At 39.0% G+C, this 18225-nt stretch overlaps 1 protein-coding gene across 3 annotated transcripts in view; it reads right to left on the bottom strand.

Moving 5' to 3' along the window:
- Positions 1–7741, bottom strand: part of Grip (Glutamate receptor interacting protein) — a 96542-nt gene extending 88801 nt beyond the window's left edge. For 2 of the 3 annotated variants that reach the window (XM_083125018.1, XM_083125019.1), the window contains exons 1-2: positions 7628–7741; positions 3460–3525 (exon numbers count right to left, since the gene is read on the bottom strand). In XM_083125018.1, coding sequence (XP_082981144.1) covers positions 3460–3525; positions 7628–7691 — 130 coding nt within the window. In that variant the 5' untranslated portion in view covers positions 7692–7741. The remainder of the gene's footprint in view (positions 1–3459; positions 3526–7627) is intronic. The other variant, XM_083125020.1, reaches the window with a different exon arrangement.
- Positions 7742–18225: the final 10484 nt, after the last annotated feature.

Genomic DNA, 18225 nt, shown 5'->3' with positions numbered 1-18225 from the left:
CCCCCTTCAAAGAAAATGGAATTGAAAGAATGTAGTATACCATTTCTTAACTGTAACCAACACAGTTGAAAAATCATTCGTGTCCATTAATGGTTCAGTCGTCAAAGATTTCCCTGCAGAACAAATGTACCGATCCAAAACACAGCAGGCTATTTTCCACTTTAGTTTTCAAGGCTTAGTACTGATATTTTGCATGTAAGTGTTCACAAGAAACTTCGAGGTAGGTTAGATGGGGCAATAAGCTTGAACTTGGCAATGGAAATTTGGTCAAATTCTCGGTGTTACTAATTCAATAGTTTTTTGTTTTTTCTTTATATAAGTATGAGTTTTGGGTTCTCTTAAAATGTAACTATGCTAAGTGTTTCTAAATTACGTCTAAATGTTATCATAATATTTAATGACCTAGATTAGAATCAATGTTCTAAGGTGCTTAGAACTGCGAGGCAGTGGCGTAGTGGCCGCCTTCGCAACCCCTGCATTGCGTGGGGGGAGATGTATAGGCCCCACAATGTGCTCCTGAAATATTATATAATCGCATTCGATATACGAAAGGAAACAGAAATTTGGTTCCCAGTAACATCATATGACGACGTCTGCGATAATAAGCAGTGGCGTATTGTCTCAGCCAGAGGGGCCCGGGTGGGTGGGTCCCTTCCGAAATGTAGAATTAACTTTCTCCACAGATGACAATCTCTAATCCCATACTTTTACAGCTACGCAGTAGTCGTAAACATAGTGTAGTGTGTCAATTGTCTACAGTTATGAATCCAGTAGAAAGATTCAGTTGCTCAACCAGTCGATGTCTACACAATAAACATCAAACTTGGTAATTCATGGCCTTTTACCGCTATTATTAGTTTTATGCGTGATATTTAAAATGTAACTTCACACTAAATATTTTCAAGGGGAGGAGGGCAAGCCTTTCCATATTCAAATAAGAGCTTAAATGAATTTCCCACATTATCTACACCTCCGCGGTGGCTATGTGGCCGCGGTGGCTCAGTCGGTAACGTGTCTGACTACCATGCTAAAGGTCCCGGGTTCGATCCCCGGCCGGTTCAAATCCGGGAACTTTTCTAACGATGGAAGCGGCCCCGGCGCCCACCCAGCGTCGAATAACATGGGTACCGGGGGGAAACCCTGGGAAAAGAAGTGTGGGAAGTTACCCCCACACCCCCTAAACGCATTCATGGCGTTGTGCTAAGCACAGGGGAGCACTTTACCTTTTTTATTACCTTTTACTTCGAAGGGGCCCACAAACTCAGTAGGAGCCCAGAGGCAATTACCCATTTGTCCTAAGGGCCATCCTGTACTCTGCCGCGCGGGGTACATCCTATGAGTTAAAGGTGCGCTACGCCACTGCTGCGAGGCAATAGTTTAGTTTACCGACTGGTACTGCATACCCCCCTCAAAAAAACAATACCTCCCAAATTAAATCACAAATACGTCACTGAGTGAGCATCCCCCTCCCCCGTTCAAAGCAAAATGCTTAATTCGTAAAGTGATGTTACAGGATATCTTCCATTTCTGAATCTGGGTGGTCGTTAATAGGAATTATAACAGCTAGACAACTAGAGTGGTGTCAGGGGTGGCCCTTTTTGAAGGCACCCAAATGTCAACCTTCTGGACTGCAGTTTGCAGACTAACGAGGCTCTGGCGTCTGAACTCGCAGTCAGTATAACTCTCCGTGGGGCATGTGTTCTGTCCTGTCCATATGTGTGTGCGATTGTGCTTTCAGCAATTTGACGTCATCGCCAATCATCGTCACCTTCACGATTAGCCAAAAGTTGCACAAAACCTTAGTAAAAAAACAAACCAATCAATCAAAAACCAATAACTAGAACAACACTTTGCCACTTTTTCGTTTTACCCAAAAGTTGAACTTTTTTTTGGAATGGTGTGCGCCCGTTGCGTGGGTTTGGGGGGGGGGGGTGTCATAACATCCCCAAACTGTTCAGAGTAGAGGATTGATTGCTAAAGTATAAAGTATCGCTACCTTTCCATACAAAGAGGGATACTAGTCTTGCATGATCTAGTTCTGTATGTCGCGTCCTTCCCTAGGAACGTGGATAGAATTCTGGGTGGCGTAGTTTAATACCACTAGTTTGGCTGTTGAGGGCACAACTGGACCAATACGAGAGGTACACAAATAATGGAATGGCAACACTAAACATGGATTTCACACTCTTCAAGACTGACTTGGCATGATAAGGTAAAAGGTAAATACCTGTCTTTGTTGTAGATGAACAACACCACTACTTTACTATAGGGGTGACACATATAGATCATTTATTTCGCACTTTTTTACATTGCTAACGTACTATTCTGGAATGTGGAACATTTCTTTAGGTGAAATAATGAATTTCTAACGAAAATAATGCCTATTTCTTACATTTAAGAGTACTTACTGTTACTCGTTATTTCGATTCTGTAACACACATTATGGCGATAGCGTACTGGTTCATCGCGCGTTGTTAGTGTTTTTTTGTCGATTTAAGCAGTGTTGCAATCTTGTTCACGGAAAAATACCTACTTTCGTGCCCGGATTTGAAATTATGCTAATAACTCGCAAACCCACTGACGTTAGCCTCACAAACCATTGACGTTAGCCCCACAAACCATTCACGTTAGCCCCAAAAACCATTTTCCGTAAGGTAAGGTTAGGTTAGGTTAGGTTAGGCAAGCATAGTTAAAAAAAAAAATACTCGACACGTCATGTTATAGTGAAAACACGGCGAGTTTGAAACACTGACTACGGGGTTTACGTCATTTTATACACGGAACATTGTGCTCTCGTGCAGAAAGCAAAATGGCGGCAGCAGAAACAGCGTGTCGGACAGAGATTTTCACAGAAAACAACATGCATTCGCATTAAGATGGATCAAAACTTTATTCACGAACTTCCACAACGCTACAGAAAATGATTTGCGTAAGTACTTTCTCCTGTAAAAAAAAAAAAATCCCGTCACCCCCATAGTAAAGTGTTACCCTGCTTCGGTCCCTTTCAGAGCACCAATTCAACTCCCTTCTCCTGATCATTCCAATAAGAAAAGGCCCCTCATTTACTTTCTATTTCTTATTAATTCAGTCCCCTGACATTTCCTGACTCCAAGTCATTCACTCCTCACATTCCAATCTTAATCAACTCATTAGTAATTTCCGCGTACCTGTGTTACTTTAATGCTTGCTCAACACTAACATCTCTTGCTAGTTCATGCTTCATGACTTACAAAGATTCCTGTCTTACTATTAATGAGTGATATATATTTCATTATTCACAAGTTACTCTCGATGTGGGTTTGAAAGGGCTTCTTTTCCTTTTATCCAAGTAAAGGGCTTACTTTTCTTTCTGCCTAAGTAAAATGCTTACTTTTCTTCTATCCAAATAACTCACGTTAATAACAAATTGAGCGTTAGTAGTCCCTAAAATACAACTACACTATGTTGTTATGTACTTACTTTGGGTAAATTGATCAACTGAAGCATCGTGGTCACAGAAGTCCTTACCAGTAATTCCATTGCACTCTGAAATTAAGAAAACACGTTAAAACTAGTATATTTTTAAATCAATTTTTAATTTGTAGTAATTTTCTACATTGTACGAAACTATTTCTTCAAACTGCTGTGAAAAATAAACGAATAGGCTTAAACAAACAATCAAAGGTAATTTAAACATAAAAAAAGGTCTATTCTTCCGATTTTTATAATAGCGGAACACTAGCGCCACTGTTGGTGGTAGTTTGCAGAAACTTTTCTAGCAGCCCTACTATGTGCCAAATCCCTTACATTACTTATATTTAAATCAATTGTAAAACTATTGGTGCCGCCATGGAAAATTCCTGTTACAGCTTTGTTTTGGGTTAATTTAATTTCATTAATTATATATATATATATATATATATAAAATTAATTGTAATTAATTTAATTATTATAAAGGACTGTTACAAGTAAGATGGTACAGATAATTGAAGGAACACGATAAGTTTAAAAAGAAGCAGTGCTTGTTTGGGGGGGGGGGGGCGATGGCTTTCTCGCCTCCCGTGAAATATTCTATTATTCACAGTATGAGGTACATCTCATGAAAAAATTATTACATGTTTATATTCGTGTTAACATAAATGTAATGGTAGTGAAATTTAACTAACTTCATGCATGAAAATCAAACAAAGTGAGCATATGTTTCCGGTGCCCTGTATAGTTGGTTATTTTAAATTAGCATAATTCATCACTATCGTACAGAACAATCGAGTAATATTACTGGATCAATTAGTAAGACTCCCTACACACACACACACCCATATATATATATATAAATTAGTTGCCAGAGAAGTAGCTTTTTAATGAAGTTTGGTATAGCCATCCAGAAAGAATCCATCAGATTTAGCGACTTCTCGCTCAAGTTGGCAACTATGGTAAAATGCCCAGATATGGCAACAAAACAACGCAGTTTGCAACGGTGGTTTGGAGGATTTTTTCCCCCGAGCGCCGAGCAGACAGAAACCGACAATTCAAGCACTTGATTGGTGGTTTACGTCCTTTAGAACGCCGACTCACTCCGCTCTCGCCCTCCCAAAAGACACGAAATGCTGAAGCGAGGCTAACAATATACTCGGCGACTCCACTCCGCTCCACCTGCTCTCATCTGGCGATAACAGACACTGTTTACCAAGTCCTCTCTACTTCGAGCCAGCCGAAGCATATCACACAGACAAATTGATAGACTGCATAAGTCAATCAGTTGTCAGACCCTTTTTGTAACATTACAGTGATCAGGGTTCGAAATCCTGGGGGGAGAGATTTTGTTAAAACAAATTGAAAGTTTTGACTTCAAATTGTACTTTGCTAAGTGATAATATCGAGTTGTGAGTGTTGAATGCTTTCTCTCTAGGGTGACCATAATACTATTTTGACCTAAAAACGGGACATCCCACGGAGATCAATTTAACCCCCCCCCCTTTTTCCTGAAAAATCCTAATTATAAAGATATTGTTATTATTTATTAAAGGATGGATCACATAAATGATACATCATAAACACTTCCTTTCTGATCAACCTTTAAGTAATGCCAGAAGTATTTAGTAGAAGAACCAATCCTTTTGAGAGCAGCTTTATTCTTCTTTATATATCTCCCTGAAAACCTTACTCCACATATCAGACACACAGCTCTAGATTTTTCATTAAATTCTTGTTGCAATTCCGTAAAGAAACTGCATCTTTATTCACTGCTCTACAAATAACGGAACACATATTGATTTGTATAGACAAAGCAATGCATCTTTTATTACCATGAAATGTCTTTCAAATTTAGATTTGGTTTTAAGATAACGCCCGGACGAGTTCCTTATAAACATACACGTGTGTGTGTGTAGTTCAATAGCTAAATAATGAAACAGAATGTGAGCTGTATGTATATTTTTTTTTAAACGAATAATTTAGAGGGTTTTTATAATGCGAATATTAAATTTTCCTGTAAGCCACGGAAAATTTTGGGAAGTTTCGGAGGGACCAGTAACCCCCTGGTACCCCCTTAAAAGACGTCTCTGAATTTATCAAAAGCTGACGAAACGTAGATCAGGATATTATAAAGTGTATTGTTAGAAAATTGCTTTCGTTAAATAGTGCTGATTTGATTTTGTTTTCTGTCAGTTTTTGGTAATGTGATGGGATGAATTGTGATGAATGAAGGGACAAACGCATAGGGACGACGACACAACACAACTCAAGCCCCGCACACATCAACCTGGCTGTGAGTCCAGACGGTAGGGACTACGTAAGCCTGCAAAAATGCAAACCAGAGTGTACTGCGTGAAGGAGAGGTGGACATTTTGAGTGCACAACATCTTCCGATTTACGTATGTCAATTCTGCCTTCTGGACTGATAAATTACTACTATTGCAAGGATGAATCACGAAAAGCAGAAAATTTACGAAATTCGTAAATTTTATTTGCAGAAAAGGTGAAAATGACGTACAATTTCCGAAACACTAAAAAATCAATAAAATTTTAAATTTGAATTATTTCGAAACAAAGAAAAGTTTCTTGTGCGTGTATGATAGAGGGGGGGAGAGATGTAGAGGAAATAAAAGTAAAACCGCGAGGTCGACGAGGAGAAACTGGAAATAAAAGAGAAATAAAACACGAGAGATACGAAGGGATAGTAGAAGAGAGATAGAAAAGAAAATAAAGCTGCAAACTGCAATCAGAAAAGAAAGAGAAATTAAGAAAGGCGAGAGAGAGAAAGAGTGAGAGGGGGTTGAATAAAGAAGCATGAGATAAAGAAGCGAAAAAGAGAAATAAATATGAGAGACACACGACCTCCGTGACGGAGTTTTCACAGCGCGCTACGACACCAGGTTCCCGACCCGGGTTCGAATCCCGCCCTGGGCAATGGGTGTTCTTTGTGATGAAGGGATCAATTTCATCATATTCTCCCTCATCCTCATCTTCTCGATTAGCCAAAAAGTGGCAGAAAAGCGAGGGAAAATAAACCAAATCCATCAACAAAGTGAAAAGGTAGTGAAGAAAATGATCTGACGCACGTTTTTTTTTTGTTTGTTTTTTGCGAGGAGCTGGGATTGTATAGGTGGATGATATTTGGAGCTTTTCACTCTTATTAAAATTGTACTCTAAGACAAAAAACTGTAATCAGGGGTCATTTTAAGGGGGGGTGCATTTTTACATCTTTCGTTTTTTTCGAGTTCTTACCTGATTTTCATTAGAAAATATCGATTTTCTCAAAATTTTTGGAGTGGTAGCGTCGTCGTCTTGTAATCAAGGGGTCCCGGGTTCGATACCCGGCGGAGGCACATAGTGGTTCGGATCCCACTTTCAACTGTACGTCCAGTCCCGATTAGCCTTACTGTGCATAAAGTGGACTTTAACGGGAAAACACCAAATCAATCAAAATTTTTGGAGGGGCTGTATCCCCATCAGCTCCCCCCTCTCCGCGTACGCCAATGAGAGTAGGGGAAGAGCGTGAAGACTGAAAGAAATGGGTACAAATAATCTAATGTTTCCTTAATTCAGGATGGCCAAGTAACCCCTTTTCAGGCGCGGATCCACGGGGAGGGCGAAGGGGGGCGATGGCCCCTCCCAACTGACGGGTTTCTGGAGACATTATTATGACTAATATTTTGTAACTTGTATCTTTTATCACGAAGTTAAACAGTCTCTAGAGTATTTTGTAAAGTTTTATTAAAGACACTTTATGCTCAAAATAGGTTGATGGGAATCGCATCTAGTTTCCACTGTGCAGTTAGTCTCAAAAGGTAAATTCGTCCCTCCTAACTGTAGCTTCTGGATTCGCTACTGCCCCTCTGCCAATACATTCACGGGCTTTAAAAAAAACGCAAGCATCTCCTACTTCAATTCGACACGTACTGAAGCCAGAATTAAAAATATTAGAATCACAAAGAAACCAATATCAACAAGGGCAAAGATCTGGCAAAATGCTTTGAGCCTTCCCCACCAGACAGAACCACGCGAGTGAGTGGGCGTCAGACAAGCAGCTGAGCCAAGCGACTTCGAAAACAAAATAAAAAAAAAGACTCCTTTACGCACTTTGGCGACGCACATGCGAACGAAACGGACGCTGCCCGGTTAGTTTGAACGCAAAAGTAGCACTCACCTTGCGAGAATTGGTCCCCCAGTCTGGGTCGCAGGACTTTCCACAGCTTCATGGCAACGTGCATGTCGCCCAGGTGGCGCCACTGTTCGGCACGGGCAACCGCACTGCTTGGCATCCCATCACACAACAACGCGACGTAAGAACTCGCCCTCCCTCGCGGAGCGCGAGCAGTGTGGGCAACCTCGCGCGGTAAAATGTGCCCGTTTGGAAGGTGAAAGTGCGAGCGAAATCGGTGACAAAGCGGCTGCGTGTGACAATGCGTAGATTCTTGTTGGTAACTGGATGCTTCACTACAGCGACCATGCAGGCACGTATCTATCTAGAAATATATTTTGGGAGGGGTCCAAACTAACTTTCACACAAATAATAATAATAGTAATATATAATAATACTAGTATTGGACCTAAAAGGGATGAGGAGACAGGTGAGTGGAGAAGGTTACATAATTTAGAACTACATAATTTGTATTCATGTCCAGATATTATTAGAATAATTAAATCAAGAAGACTTAGGTGGGCAGGCCATGTGGCACGAATGGGAGAGGAAAGAAGAGTTTACAGGATTCTTGTTGGGAAACCTGATGGTAAGAGACCTGTAGGAAGGCAAAGACGAAGATTGAGGGACAACGTTGAGATAGACCTAAGGAAATTGGTAGGGACATTATGATTACAATGTTTATAAATAATACGGCCATACAATTGATCGGTGTATTCATAATAATAATTGGTATGACTTAAGATGACCGGACCCCTCTCCGATTTTCTTCATATTTGGCACACTTACTAATTGAGGCCTGCTAATGACGGATCTGAAGTTAAAATTAGTCGGAAACGTCTAGAAATTGCAAAATAATTGCGAACCATTGACGCTAGCCCCACGGACCATTGACGTGGGGTTAGGTTAGTTTCGGTTAGGTTAGGCAAACATAGTTAAAATTTGGTGTCGTGGTAGTATCAGGAATATATATACTTGCTTGTGGAACAAAAAATTTCGCGAAAATCGACGGTTTCCATTCCGAAAACTAAGGCCTTATTTTCGCTCATTTTGCAATTTCTAGACGTTTCTGACAACTTTTAACTTCAGATTCGTGATTAGGAGACCTCAATTAGTGAGTATGCCAAATATGAAGAAAATCGGAGAGGGGTCCCGTCATCTTCAGTCGTTCCAAATAATTATTAAAATAGGTAAATTAATTAATATTGTTATTATGTTTATATAGAGATTTAACAGCACGTATTCTAGCTGAGTCTTACCAATGGCGTAGTGGTGAAGCCGTCACCCTGTAATCAAGGGATCCCGGGTTCGATACTCGGTGGAGGCACAAGTGGTTCGGATCCCATTTAAAACTGTAGGTCCAGTCCCGATTAGCTTTACTGTGCATAAAGTAGACTTGAAACAACAACTCATTGTCTAGCTTTCGTGTAGTTAAGATTGGAGCGAATGAAGAATATAGAGAATCACGAATCTGTTGTTAAAGTGCGGGGGCCACGTGTACGGCTGTAGTGCATTGTTTTAGGAACAAAATTTTAACTAAGCTTGCCTAACGTAACCTTACCTTAACTGAAATGGTTCGTAGGGCTATCCGTGAATGGTTTGTGGGGCACTAACTTATATCGATTTTTTTTAATCAGCAAATTTCGATGTTTTACGTACTATAAAATTGGTTCCAGCGGGCGGAAAACGCTAATAGCGGAGATATTTGATCCCAAAATATGAGAACATGCCATCTCTTGAGTACTTTCGACGCTTTTTATTACTAAAAACCGTTGTATGCACACTTAAATAGCGAAAGAACATGTCGAAAATAACTGTGAGTCCCATACCTAACCATCCTAACCTAACAACATAAAATTACGTATATCTGCTGTTGTGGAATGTCATGTTGGGTGCTATATTCACTTGCGCGAAGCCTTAGGGCTGTTCTGCTTCACGGTAAGATAACACGCTAAGGTTACAGACGTACTATGCTCCACAGTAACAAATTTCCGCCAGCTAAAAACAACTTAAAATGCTCACAAAAAACAAAATCTTCATAAACCATGCAAAGTATTTCACTTTCTCCAGGGGGTACAGAGGGTAAATGGTACTGTTCAATGTTTTCACTGTCATGGGCGGCGCCAGTATCCTATATAATCGGTATATACCGATAAATTTTACTAATTAACGATACGGTTGCTCTTATCGAAAAATCTAATACAACTGAAAATATAGACATCTTACGCTTTAATTTAAAGAAAAAACATTGAAATCGGACTATTGCGTTCAGCGATATAGCCTTTTCTTCAAAAGTCAACTTGGTTGCCATTTCTATTAGCTACTACTTTGAGATGCAATCATGTTTTTTTTGGTTTTTTTTTCTATCCTTACATACCCATATATCTGTGGCATAAATGAAAATAAGTAACTCAAAATTAAACCGAATTTCTTGATTTGGCCAATGTACACAATGATCACAATGTAAACATTATTACAATTAATTTATATATTTCGATTGATTGATTGACTGATTTGGTGTTTTAAGTCCACTTTATGCACAGTAAGGCTAATTGGGACTTGACATAATGTTTAAAGTGGGATCCGAAACACTATGCCTCCATTATATATTTCGAACTGTATTATTACCGAATGCGGAAAAGCAGAACATTTTTTAAGGTTAAAACTAAGAATTAGGTACAGAAAGCTCCTCAAAATTTTCAAATTGTTTTTCATTTCCAATGTGCCACTGGTGATACGTTCATTATATCGTGCTTCAATACAAAACTGGTTATTATTGAAGAATATAGGCACACACAGGAGATGTACTACGTAGAAATGTTCAGTGAGAATTCAGGCTCGACTGGTTATGTTCAATATTAAACTATTATTTTACCTATGAAAATGACAATTTTTAATCATATTATTATTATTATTAAAATATGGTTACAATTAAGCTTACAATTTTCTTTACATTGATTCTATAACTACAAAAACAGCTTTTTGCCCTACATGAATTAATATACAGTTATGCTATTTGTTTATAAGTATACATAAAATGGAATATTATAAATTTATATAATTGAAAATATAAGAAATAGAATAAAATAAACATTTTTGCAGATACATTATATGAAGGAGGCAATGAGGTAGATGAGGCACAGTGTCAGTATTCATAGATTAATGTCCTAATCTCTTGTTTATATTTGGCCAAATTTCTCTCCTTTCTGCAATTTACAGGCAGTTCGTTCCACGCTTTACTTGCCAGAGATGACAGGGATTTTGATCCGTATCTTGCCTTGTTACATTTTGGTACACGGATACTGTTTGTGTTATTGGATCGCAGATTGGGATAATGTGTATTACTACATATAATTTAATCCTTTAATAAGTGGTGGTGCGTGTTAATTGCCTAGTGAATTTTTAGTAGCAATGCATATTTTCGTCTGGATTCCAGCGTGGGTAGTTGCAGCTCTTCTCTGCTTGGTCGTGAGGTCGTGTGCGCCGTGTTTCTTATGCTACGAATATCCCAATTTTGCATTTTCTCTAGTTTCGTGGTGTTGTTTCTATTAATCCCATAAAGTACAGAGGAACAGTATTCAAGTAACGGCCTAATAAATGCTTTGTAGAACGCTAATTTGTGGGCAAGGTGTACATATTTGCAGACAAATTGAAACTGCATGATTTTAGGTGCTGCACGCGCACACATTTTTTTCACATGTTGTGAAAAGGATACATTCTTATCTAGGTGCATACCGAGTTATTTTAAAGTCACATGGTTTTACATTGGAATTACCTATTTTAATGTTGTCAATTAGCGTATTGTTACTGTTTTCACTGGATAGTATTAATACTTGCGTCTTAGACTCGTTCACTTTCAACATGTTATCGTTCTCTGTCATAATTCTTTTTTGTATACTTTTCATTGAATTTTGACACTGTAGTAAATTTACATTGTTCCATATAAAATTATATTTTCACTTCATGAGTTCAATCTATAATCAAACTATTTTTTGATTGAAATATTTGAACAGGATATTAATGTAGCACTCCATTTAGAATATGATTTCAGTAATTTTGGATGTTTTTAAGTATGTCAAGTTAGTAAAAATCAAGTTAGTTGCTTAATTGGAAGCATTAGGGTTCTAAAAGCTCGTAATAAACGGTACAGAATCAATTACAGTGGAACGTTGATAACTCGAACCTGAGGGGAACAAGAAAAAATTCGAGGTATCAAGGATTTCGACTTACCAAGGTTCGAGTTATTGAGGGCCAAAATCGCCGACTTCGAGGTCTAAACATTAACAATTAACATTAACAATGATGGTTACATACACGGCAGGGTGCGGGAGTTCACGTCCCGACACGATTGTTGATCACCTGACATTGTACGTACGCACCCTACACTTCGACTTATTGAGGTCCGTGCGACTAAAACTTCGACTCATAGAGGTTTTTCACAGTCCACCTTCGAGTTATTGAGATCGAACGGCATGCCATAAACTGTACAAAAATTCGTCTTTCAAGGTTTTATTCAAGTTGTTGGGGTAAAATTAGTATTGAGTGTTATGAATAATTCAAGAGGATTACAAAACATATCGACTTATCAAGGAATTCGAGATGTTGAGGTTCGAATTATCAAGATTCCACTGTATTATTATCTGAAGCAAGACGACAGATGTATCAAGAATCTGTGTCAATTGCGTCGTATTATTTCTTCTTATTGACATATTTCGATGTCTTATTACCATAAAATTTGTTTCAGGACGCAAAAACTACAAATAACCGAAATATTTGTTTCCAAAGTATGACTCGCGTAAGAAAAAAAAATATTTCCGACTTCTCACAATTTATTCTATTCCCAAAGATCACATGTGTGCAGACTAAAGAAGCGTAAATAACAATTCCTAATGTTAGCGCCATCTACTAACAATAAACTAAACACTCCATAACCCTCAAAAATTACTTTCAGCGTCAAAACTAATGGCGAAATCCGGATATCGGATAATTTTCTATCCGTATTTTAAATATCCTCATATTCGGATTATCACGATAATCGTATTAATAATGTTTTTCTGAGTGTTCAATCATAAATTTCATTGTATCATCACTCATCCTCATCTTCGCTGTTAGCCAAAAGGGGCAGAAAAGCGAAGTAAAATACAGCAAATCAATCAATGCCCAACCAGCGGGGATTAAACGCATAATCACTTGACGGCGTAAGTCACTGCGGTACTGGAGGGGGAGAGGGGCTCACCACACAACATAATACTTGGCCAACGAGGTGGCTTGTAGCTGTTCTGGTTGTCGTTATTTATTTACGAATTAATATGCTCCTAATTACAATACTAAGAAAAGATACGGCTAAATTAGCTTGGATTTATTTATCTTGTTTGCTGGAGGTGTGTACGTCGATCGCGGTCGACCCCCCCAACACCCTCAGGCTTCGCCACTGAACTTCGATGGCAAGGATTCTGGGTTTCAGATCCGGCTAGCACAACGTGAATGTCGTAATTGAAACGCTGCTGCCTTGTAATCTAAAGGTCAACGTTTCGAAACCAGAAATTTACACACTGGTTTGGATCATTAATGACAGACATGAATTTAACAGTTATTTTGGTATAAAAAGAATTTAAACAGTATTACGTTATGGGGGCTATCAATAGCCTACAGGAAACTAAGTATACAATTTCAGTTTATGACTAAAATTTGCAACCCTTAAACAGAAACATCGGTCTGTGAGACCTTTAGTGTTTTGTAGTTCTACGGTGTAGCAACACTGATTGAGCAGTCTCTCCCCCCTTCATATTATCTTATTATCAACCACTTGCCTAAACTCTGCACATGTTACTGCTCAGTTTGTGACTGTTTGTTACGAGAGACTTATTGTTGTTTGAAAACGTGCAAGTCTAACAGACCGGGTGTTTCGCATTACGTATTCAGTGCCAAGGTTGGAAGTGATTTACATAATACATTTTCTTAGTTTTGTTCCCATGCAATTTTAGTTTTCAATAAGTTTGAGTTACTAATCGTGATTTTGCTCCTTTATTGTCTAAAAAATTTAAAAAAATGTAATAACAAATACTAAAAAATAAGGTCTCTCATACCTGATGTTTCTAATTATGAAGTAAAGCTTAAACTTTGCTGATAATGTATTAGGTGAGACGGGAATACACGCCAGTCCAGATTAGCCTATGTGCTCATAAAGTGGATCGAAACAATCGTAATGGTTTATTTATAAACAAGATGGAAACACTGCTTCAATGTGGATATGTTCGCAAGACGGCACGAGAGCTAGGAATTCGTGGAAGGAGAGCATAAATTGTGTGCCAGACCCGTAAGACCACGAAATTATCTCCATTTGCATATGAAGAGGACTGTATCTAAAGACGCCGGGAGATCGAACAGCTTTTATGGACGCGGACAATATTTTACGGAGTTAACTCGAGTCCGCTTGGAAAGAGGCCTTACGAGACAAATTCTTGATTGGATTCTCGTGAGTGTAAGCTTCGATACGAAGTCTACGTCGATGTAGGCTTAGTCTACGTTATTTCTAGTTTCAGACTACAGGAGAGGGGGAAGTTAGGAACTAAGTCATGATGGTACTCAGTAATGAACACAGTAATGCCTTAGCCTTGTATCTCTCTTTGTTTATTTCCCTTTCTCTAATTTCACTCTCTTTCTCTCTTCTTTTTATTTTTCTCTCGTCTCTCTTTATTCTCTCTCTCTCTCTCTCTCTCTCTCTCTCTCTCTCTCTCTCTCTCTCTCTCTCTATATATATATATATATATATATATATATATATCTTTCTCTATATCTTTCTCTATTTCTCTCTCAATTTATATTTATTTTTCTGTCTCTATTTTTGTTTTTCTTTCTTCTTTTTCTCTCTCTCTCTCTTCTGTTTCCCTTTCTCTATCTTTTTTCTCTTTACTTCTCTCTCTATTTATTTCTCTTCTTTTTTGTCTCTCTCTATTTTTGTTTCTCTTTCTCTCTTCTCTCTCTCATTTCTCTCTCTCTCTCTCTACATCTCTTTATTTCTCTTTCTCTCTCTCATTTCTTTCCCTTTATCTCTCTTTTTCTCTATACTTCTCTCTCTATCTCTTAATTTCTCTTCTTTTTTGTCTCTCTATTTTTGTTTCTCTTTCTTCTTTCTCTCTCTCTCTCTCTCTCTCTCTCTCCAACTCTTTATTTCTCTCTTTATTTCTCTTTCTCTCTTCTCTTTCTTTTTCTCTTTACTTCTCTCTCTATCTCTTAATTTCTCTTCTTTTTTGTCTCTCTCTATTTTTGTTTCTCTTGCTCTCTTCTTTCTCTCTCTCTCTCTCTACAACTCTTTACTTCTCTTTCTCTCTCTCTTCTCTTTCCCTTTCTCTTTTCTCTTTACTTCTCTCTCTCTTTATTTCTCTTCTTTTTTGTCTCTATTTTTGTTTCTCTTTCTCTCTTCTTTTTCTTTTTTTCTCTCTCTCTCTCTCTACATCTCTTTATTTCTCTCTCTCTCTTTATTTCTTTTTTTTCTGCCGTGCCGTATCTGTAACGCTCTTTGTGCCGTTTTTATTTTCCTCAGACAGAGTTTTAACCTTCCCAACGGTTGATCATTTATGTTGAGAGATGAAGACAGTGTTTTAGCAAATGTTTTTAGCTTCTTGAGAATCACAAGCCTTTTACGCTGTTTCTGAGGAAGATTCTAGACTATCCTTACCCTTTTATAATGTGTTGTGTTTGTCCTGTGCAGGCCCCTTTTTTACAACTTGCATTTTTAACCTTTCTCGAGAGGCTCTTTACAACCCTTATTAATATTTTAAGGTAAGGGTGTTAGATAAGTGTCCCCGTATACTTGACAGGGTGCGAAATGATCATACGCCCTGAAGCACCCAAAAATTTCAAATCAACCAATCAAATATTTTTTCTCTCCTGTTTCCCTCCCTTCTTTCCCACATTATTTTCTGTGCCTCTCTTCCTGGTTCCTCTCTACTTCTGATTCTGTCTGTGTCTTTATTTCTCTCCCTTTCTCTGCTGCATCTCTCTCTATTTCTTTTTGTCCCTCTTCTGCTTCCCCTGTTTTTTCTCTTTCCGTCTCCCTCCCTTTATTTCTTTCTCTGCTTTGCCCTCCTGCCTCTCCTTTCATTTATTTGTTTTTCTCTCTCAATTTCTATTTGTCTCTTTCCTGCTCCCGTCTATTTCTGTTTCTCTTTCTCCTATTCCTCTTATTGTATTTCTCCTCGATCACTATTTCTTTCTCTCCTACTATACACTCCCGTCTCTGCCTTTATTTCTGTTTCTCTCTCTCCCCTGTTTCCCCATTTCTCTCTCTCTCTTCCTGTTTCCCCTGTCTCTCTCTATTTCTCTTTGCCCATCACCTGCTCTCCCTGTATGTTTTCCTCCCTCATGTTTACGTATGTTTGTCTCTCTTCGCCTCTTTTCTGTTTTCTCTGTATCTCTCCCCCTATTACCTTCCCTTGATCTTTATTTCTCTCACTCTACTGCTCCCATCTCTGTATTTCTGTCCCTTTCCTGTTGCCCTTTGCTCTCCCTTCATTTCTGTTGCTTCGCTCTTCATCTCTTCGTTCTCTCCTTCTTCTATCATTCGATGATAAATGCTGTTACCGCACTCTTGATGTTGATCATTGATTAATATACCTGTGGCCCTAACGTAGCCCCACCATCTTTCTTTTTGGCACACCGCTGCCGCTATTACTACAAATAATGTTAGCCCCATTTATTTCTGTCAGACGGAGGAACTTTGCTCGTTTCTACTCGGTTTGCGTTCACGTAACTTGGGTCTGCATTCATCGCTCTTGATTCGGCCTCGCGACTTCGACCAAAACTTTGCCCCAATTCGTAGTCTACAGGCGGAAAGGCGGATCGAGTTTATGAGTCAAATTCCTTAGCGAATCCCCCCCCCCTTTATCAAGGAAAGGGTAAGGTTCTTAACCAACACGAACAACGAAAACTACGTCACACTTCCTAACTCGAACCTTGCCAAGAGAAATTGCTGTTACTTAGAGGGCTAAACGGTTAGCAGTAGTACGTACAGCTTTCGTACACATAAATATGCCTCGGGTTCATCTGATAACGATCCGAGTTGCTAACTTTCTTAGCTTCTGCGGTGAATATCGTTTTGTTTCAGCCCTTGTACTCTTTTATCAACGAAAGATCTCATGCTTTGCTCGCGACAGCGTTCAGGAGAGAACTGTCTGCTGGCTGCAAGCGGCACGGCGAAAGAAGTTTGACTCACTTTAGTGATGGAATGGGAGGGGATAGGGGAGAAAGTATTTCTGAGCAGTGTAGCCAACTCCACGATTGCGTCACTAACATGGGTGCCCGCGCAATAGTATTTCTCAGGAAGTTAATTGATTGAGTTGGTGTTTTAAGTCCACTTTATCCACAATAAGGTTAGTCAGGACTGGACCTGCAGTTTAAAGTGGGCTGATTGATTGATTTAGTTGGGGTTTTAAGACCACTTTATGCACAGTAAAGCTAACCGGGACTGAACCTACGGTTTAAAGTGGGATCCGAATCACTATGTGCCTCCACCGGGTATCGAGCCCGGGACCCCTTGATTACAAGGTAGCGACGCTACCACTGCGCCATCGGGGAATACCCTCAGGAAGTTAGTTTGGTGGCTGAACTCAGTTCCTGCTGCGGCAGTTGGACATGCATTTTATTTATTTAATACACTGTACAAAAGTCCATAGTTTGTTGCATTGATTCTTGTAGATGAAGAATGAGTTCGTGTACTAAATTTGTCTCCTGTCACTGGGTGGTCCGTAAATTTAGAAAAAAAAATCCATCAGTGCTATTCGTTTAAGATGTAAATGAGAACCTAAGTTCCTGAAATGACAGACGTGATAGATCTTGTGTTCAAATATTTACTTTGGATGTAATAATAATAATACATGTTTCTTTTTTTCTGGCGGTAGGCAACGGTACACCGTACCGGCATCTTTTTGCAGATGGAATAAAAATAAATAAAAGGTTATTCTAAATCCCCTATCACACGGAACTGGATTTCTAGTAAGAATGCCCTACTTGGCGCTGAACTGACTTTCTAGGTAGAAATCATGGCCGCCTGGCTGACTGCTTGACTGGTTTGGAGGAATAGGACATGTTCTAATTGCTACTTGCTTTCCTCGACTGGATTCTGTAGAACAGCCAATCAGAGCAAAGTTTCGCCATGTGAAGATAATCTGTGAGTGAGCAAAGGAGCGCTTTTGTCTGTGGTTTCCGAGTGTTACTTCAGCAATGTATAACGTATACAGCATGAAAGGCGCGTTGAGTTACACCATCTATGCTGAGTGCACGGTGTTTACATTTGAAACAACTAAAATATTCTTCCATACGTGTACAGCAAACGTTGTAAAGTATGTATTTAAGCAGCGCTATTGTTTTGTACCTAATAACGTTTTATACGAAACGTTATTCCTCTCGGCTGAATAGTTATCGGCTTTTAAAAATGTGAAGTGATACATTGTTTACATCTCTCGCGGCCGCCATTACAACTTCCCTCCTATGGGAACAAAAGTCTATCGACAAGTACGCTGATAAGTATCGTGTGAGGCGAAAACTAGCAAATTGGTAGCCAGTCCAGCGCCAACTAGGGCATACCTACTGGAAATCCAGTTCCG

Source organism: Lepisma saccharinum, chromosome 7 (assembly GCF_977018435.1).
Source record: "Lepisma saccharinum chromosome 7, izLepSacc3.1, whole genome shotgun sequence".
Taxonomy (NCBI): Eukaryota; Metazoa; Arthropoda; class Insecta; order Zygentoma; family Lepismatidae; genus Lepisma; species Lepisma saccharinum.
Note: the sequence above shows the minus strand (reverse complement) of the source record. Positions and strands in the feature narration are given on the sequence as shown.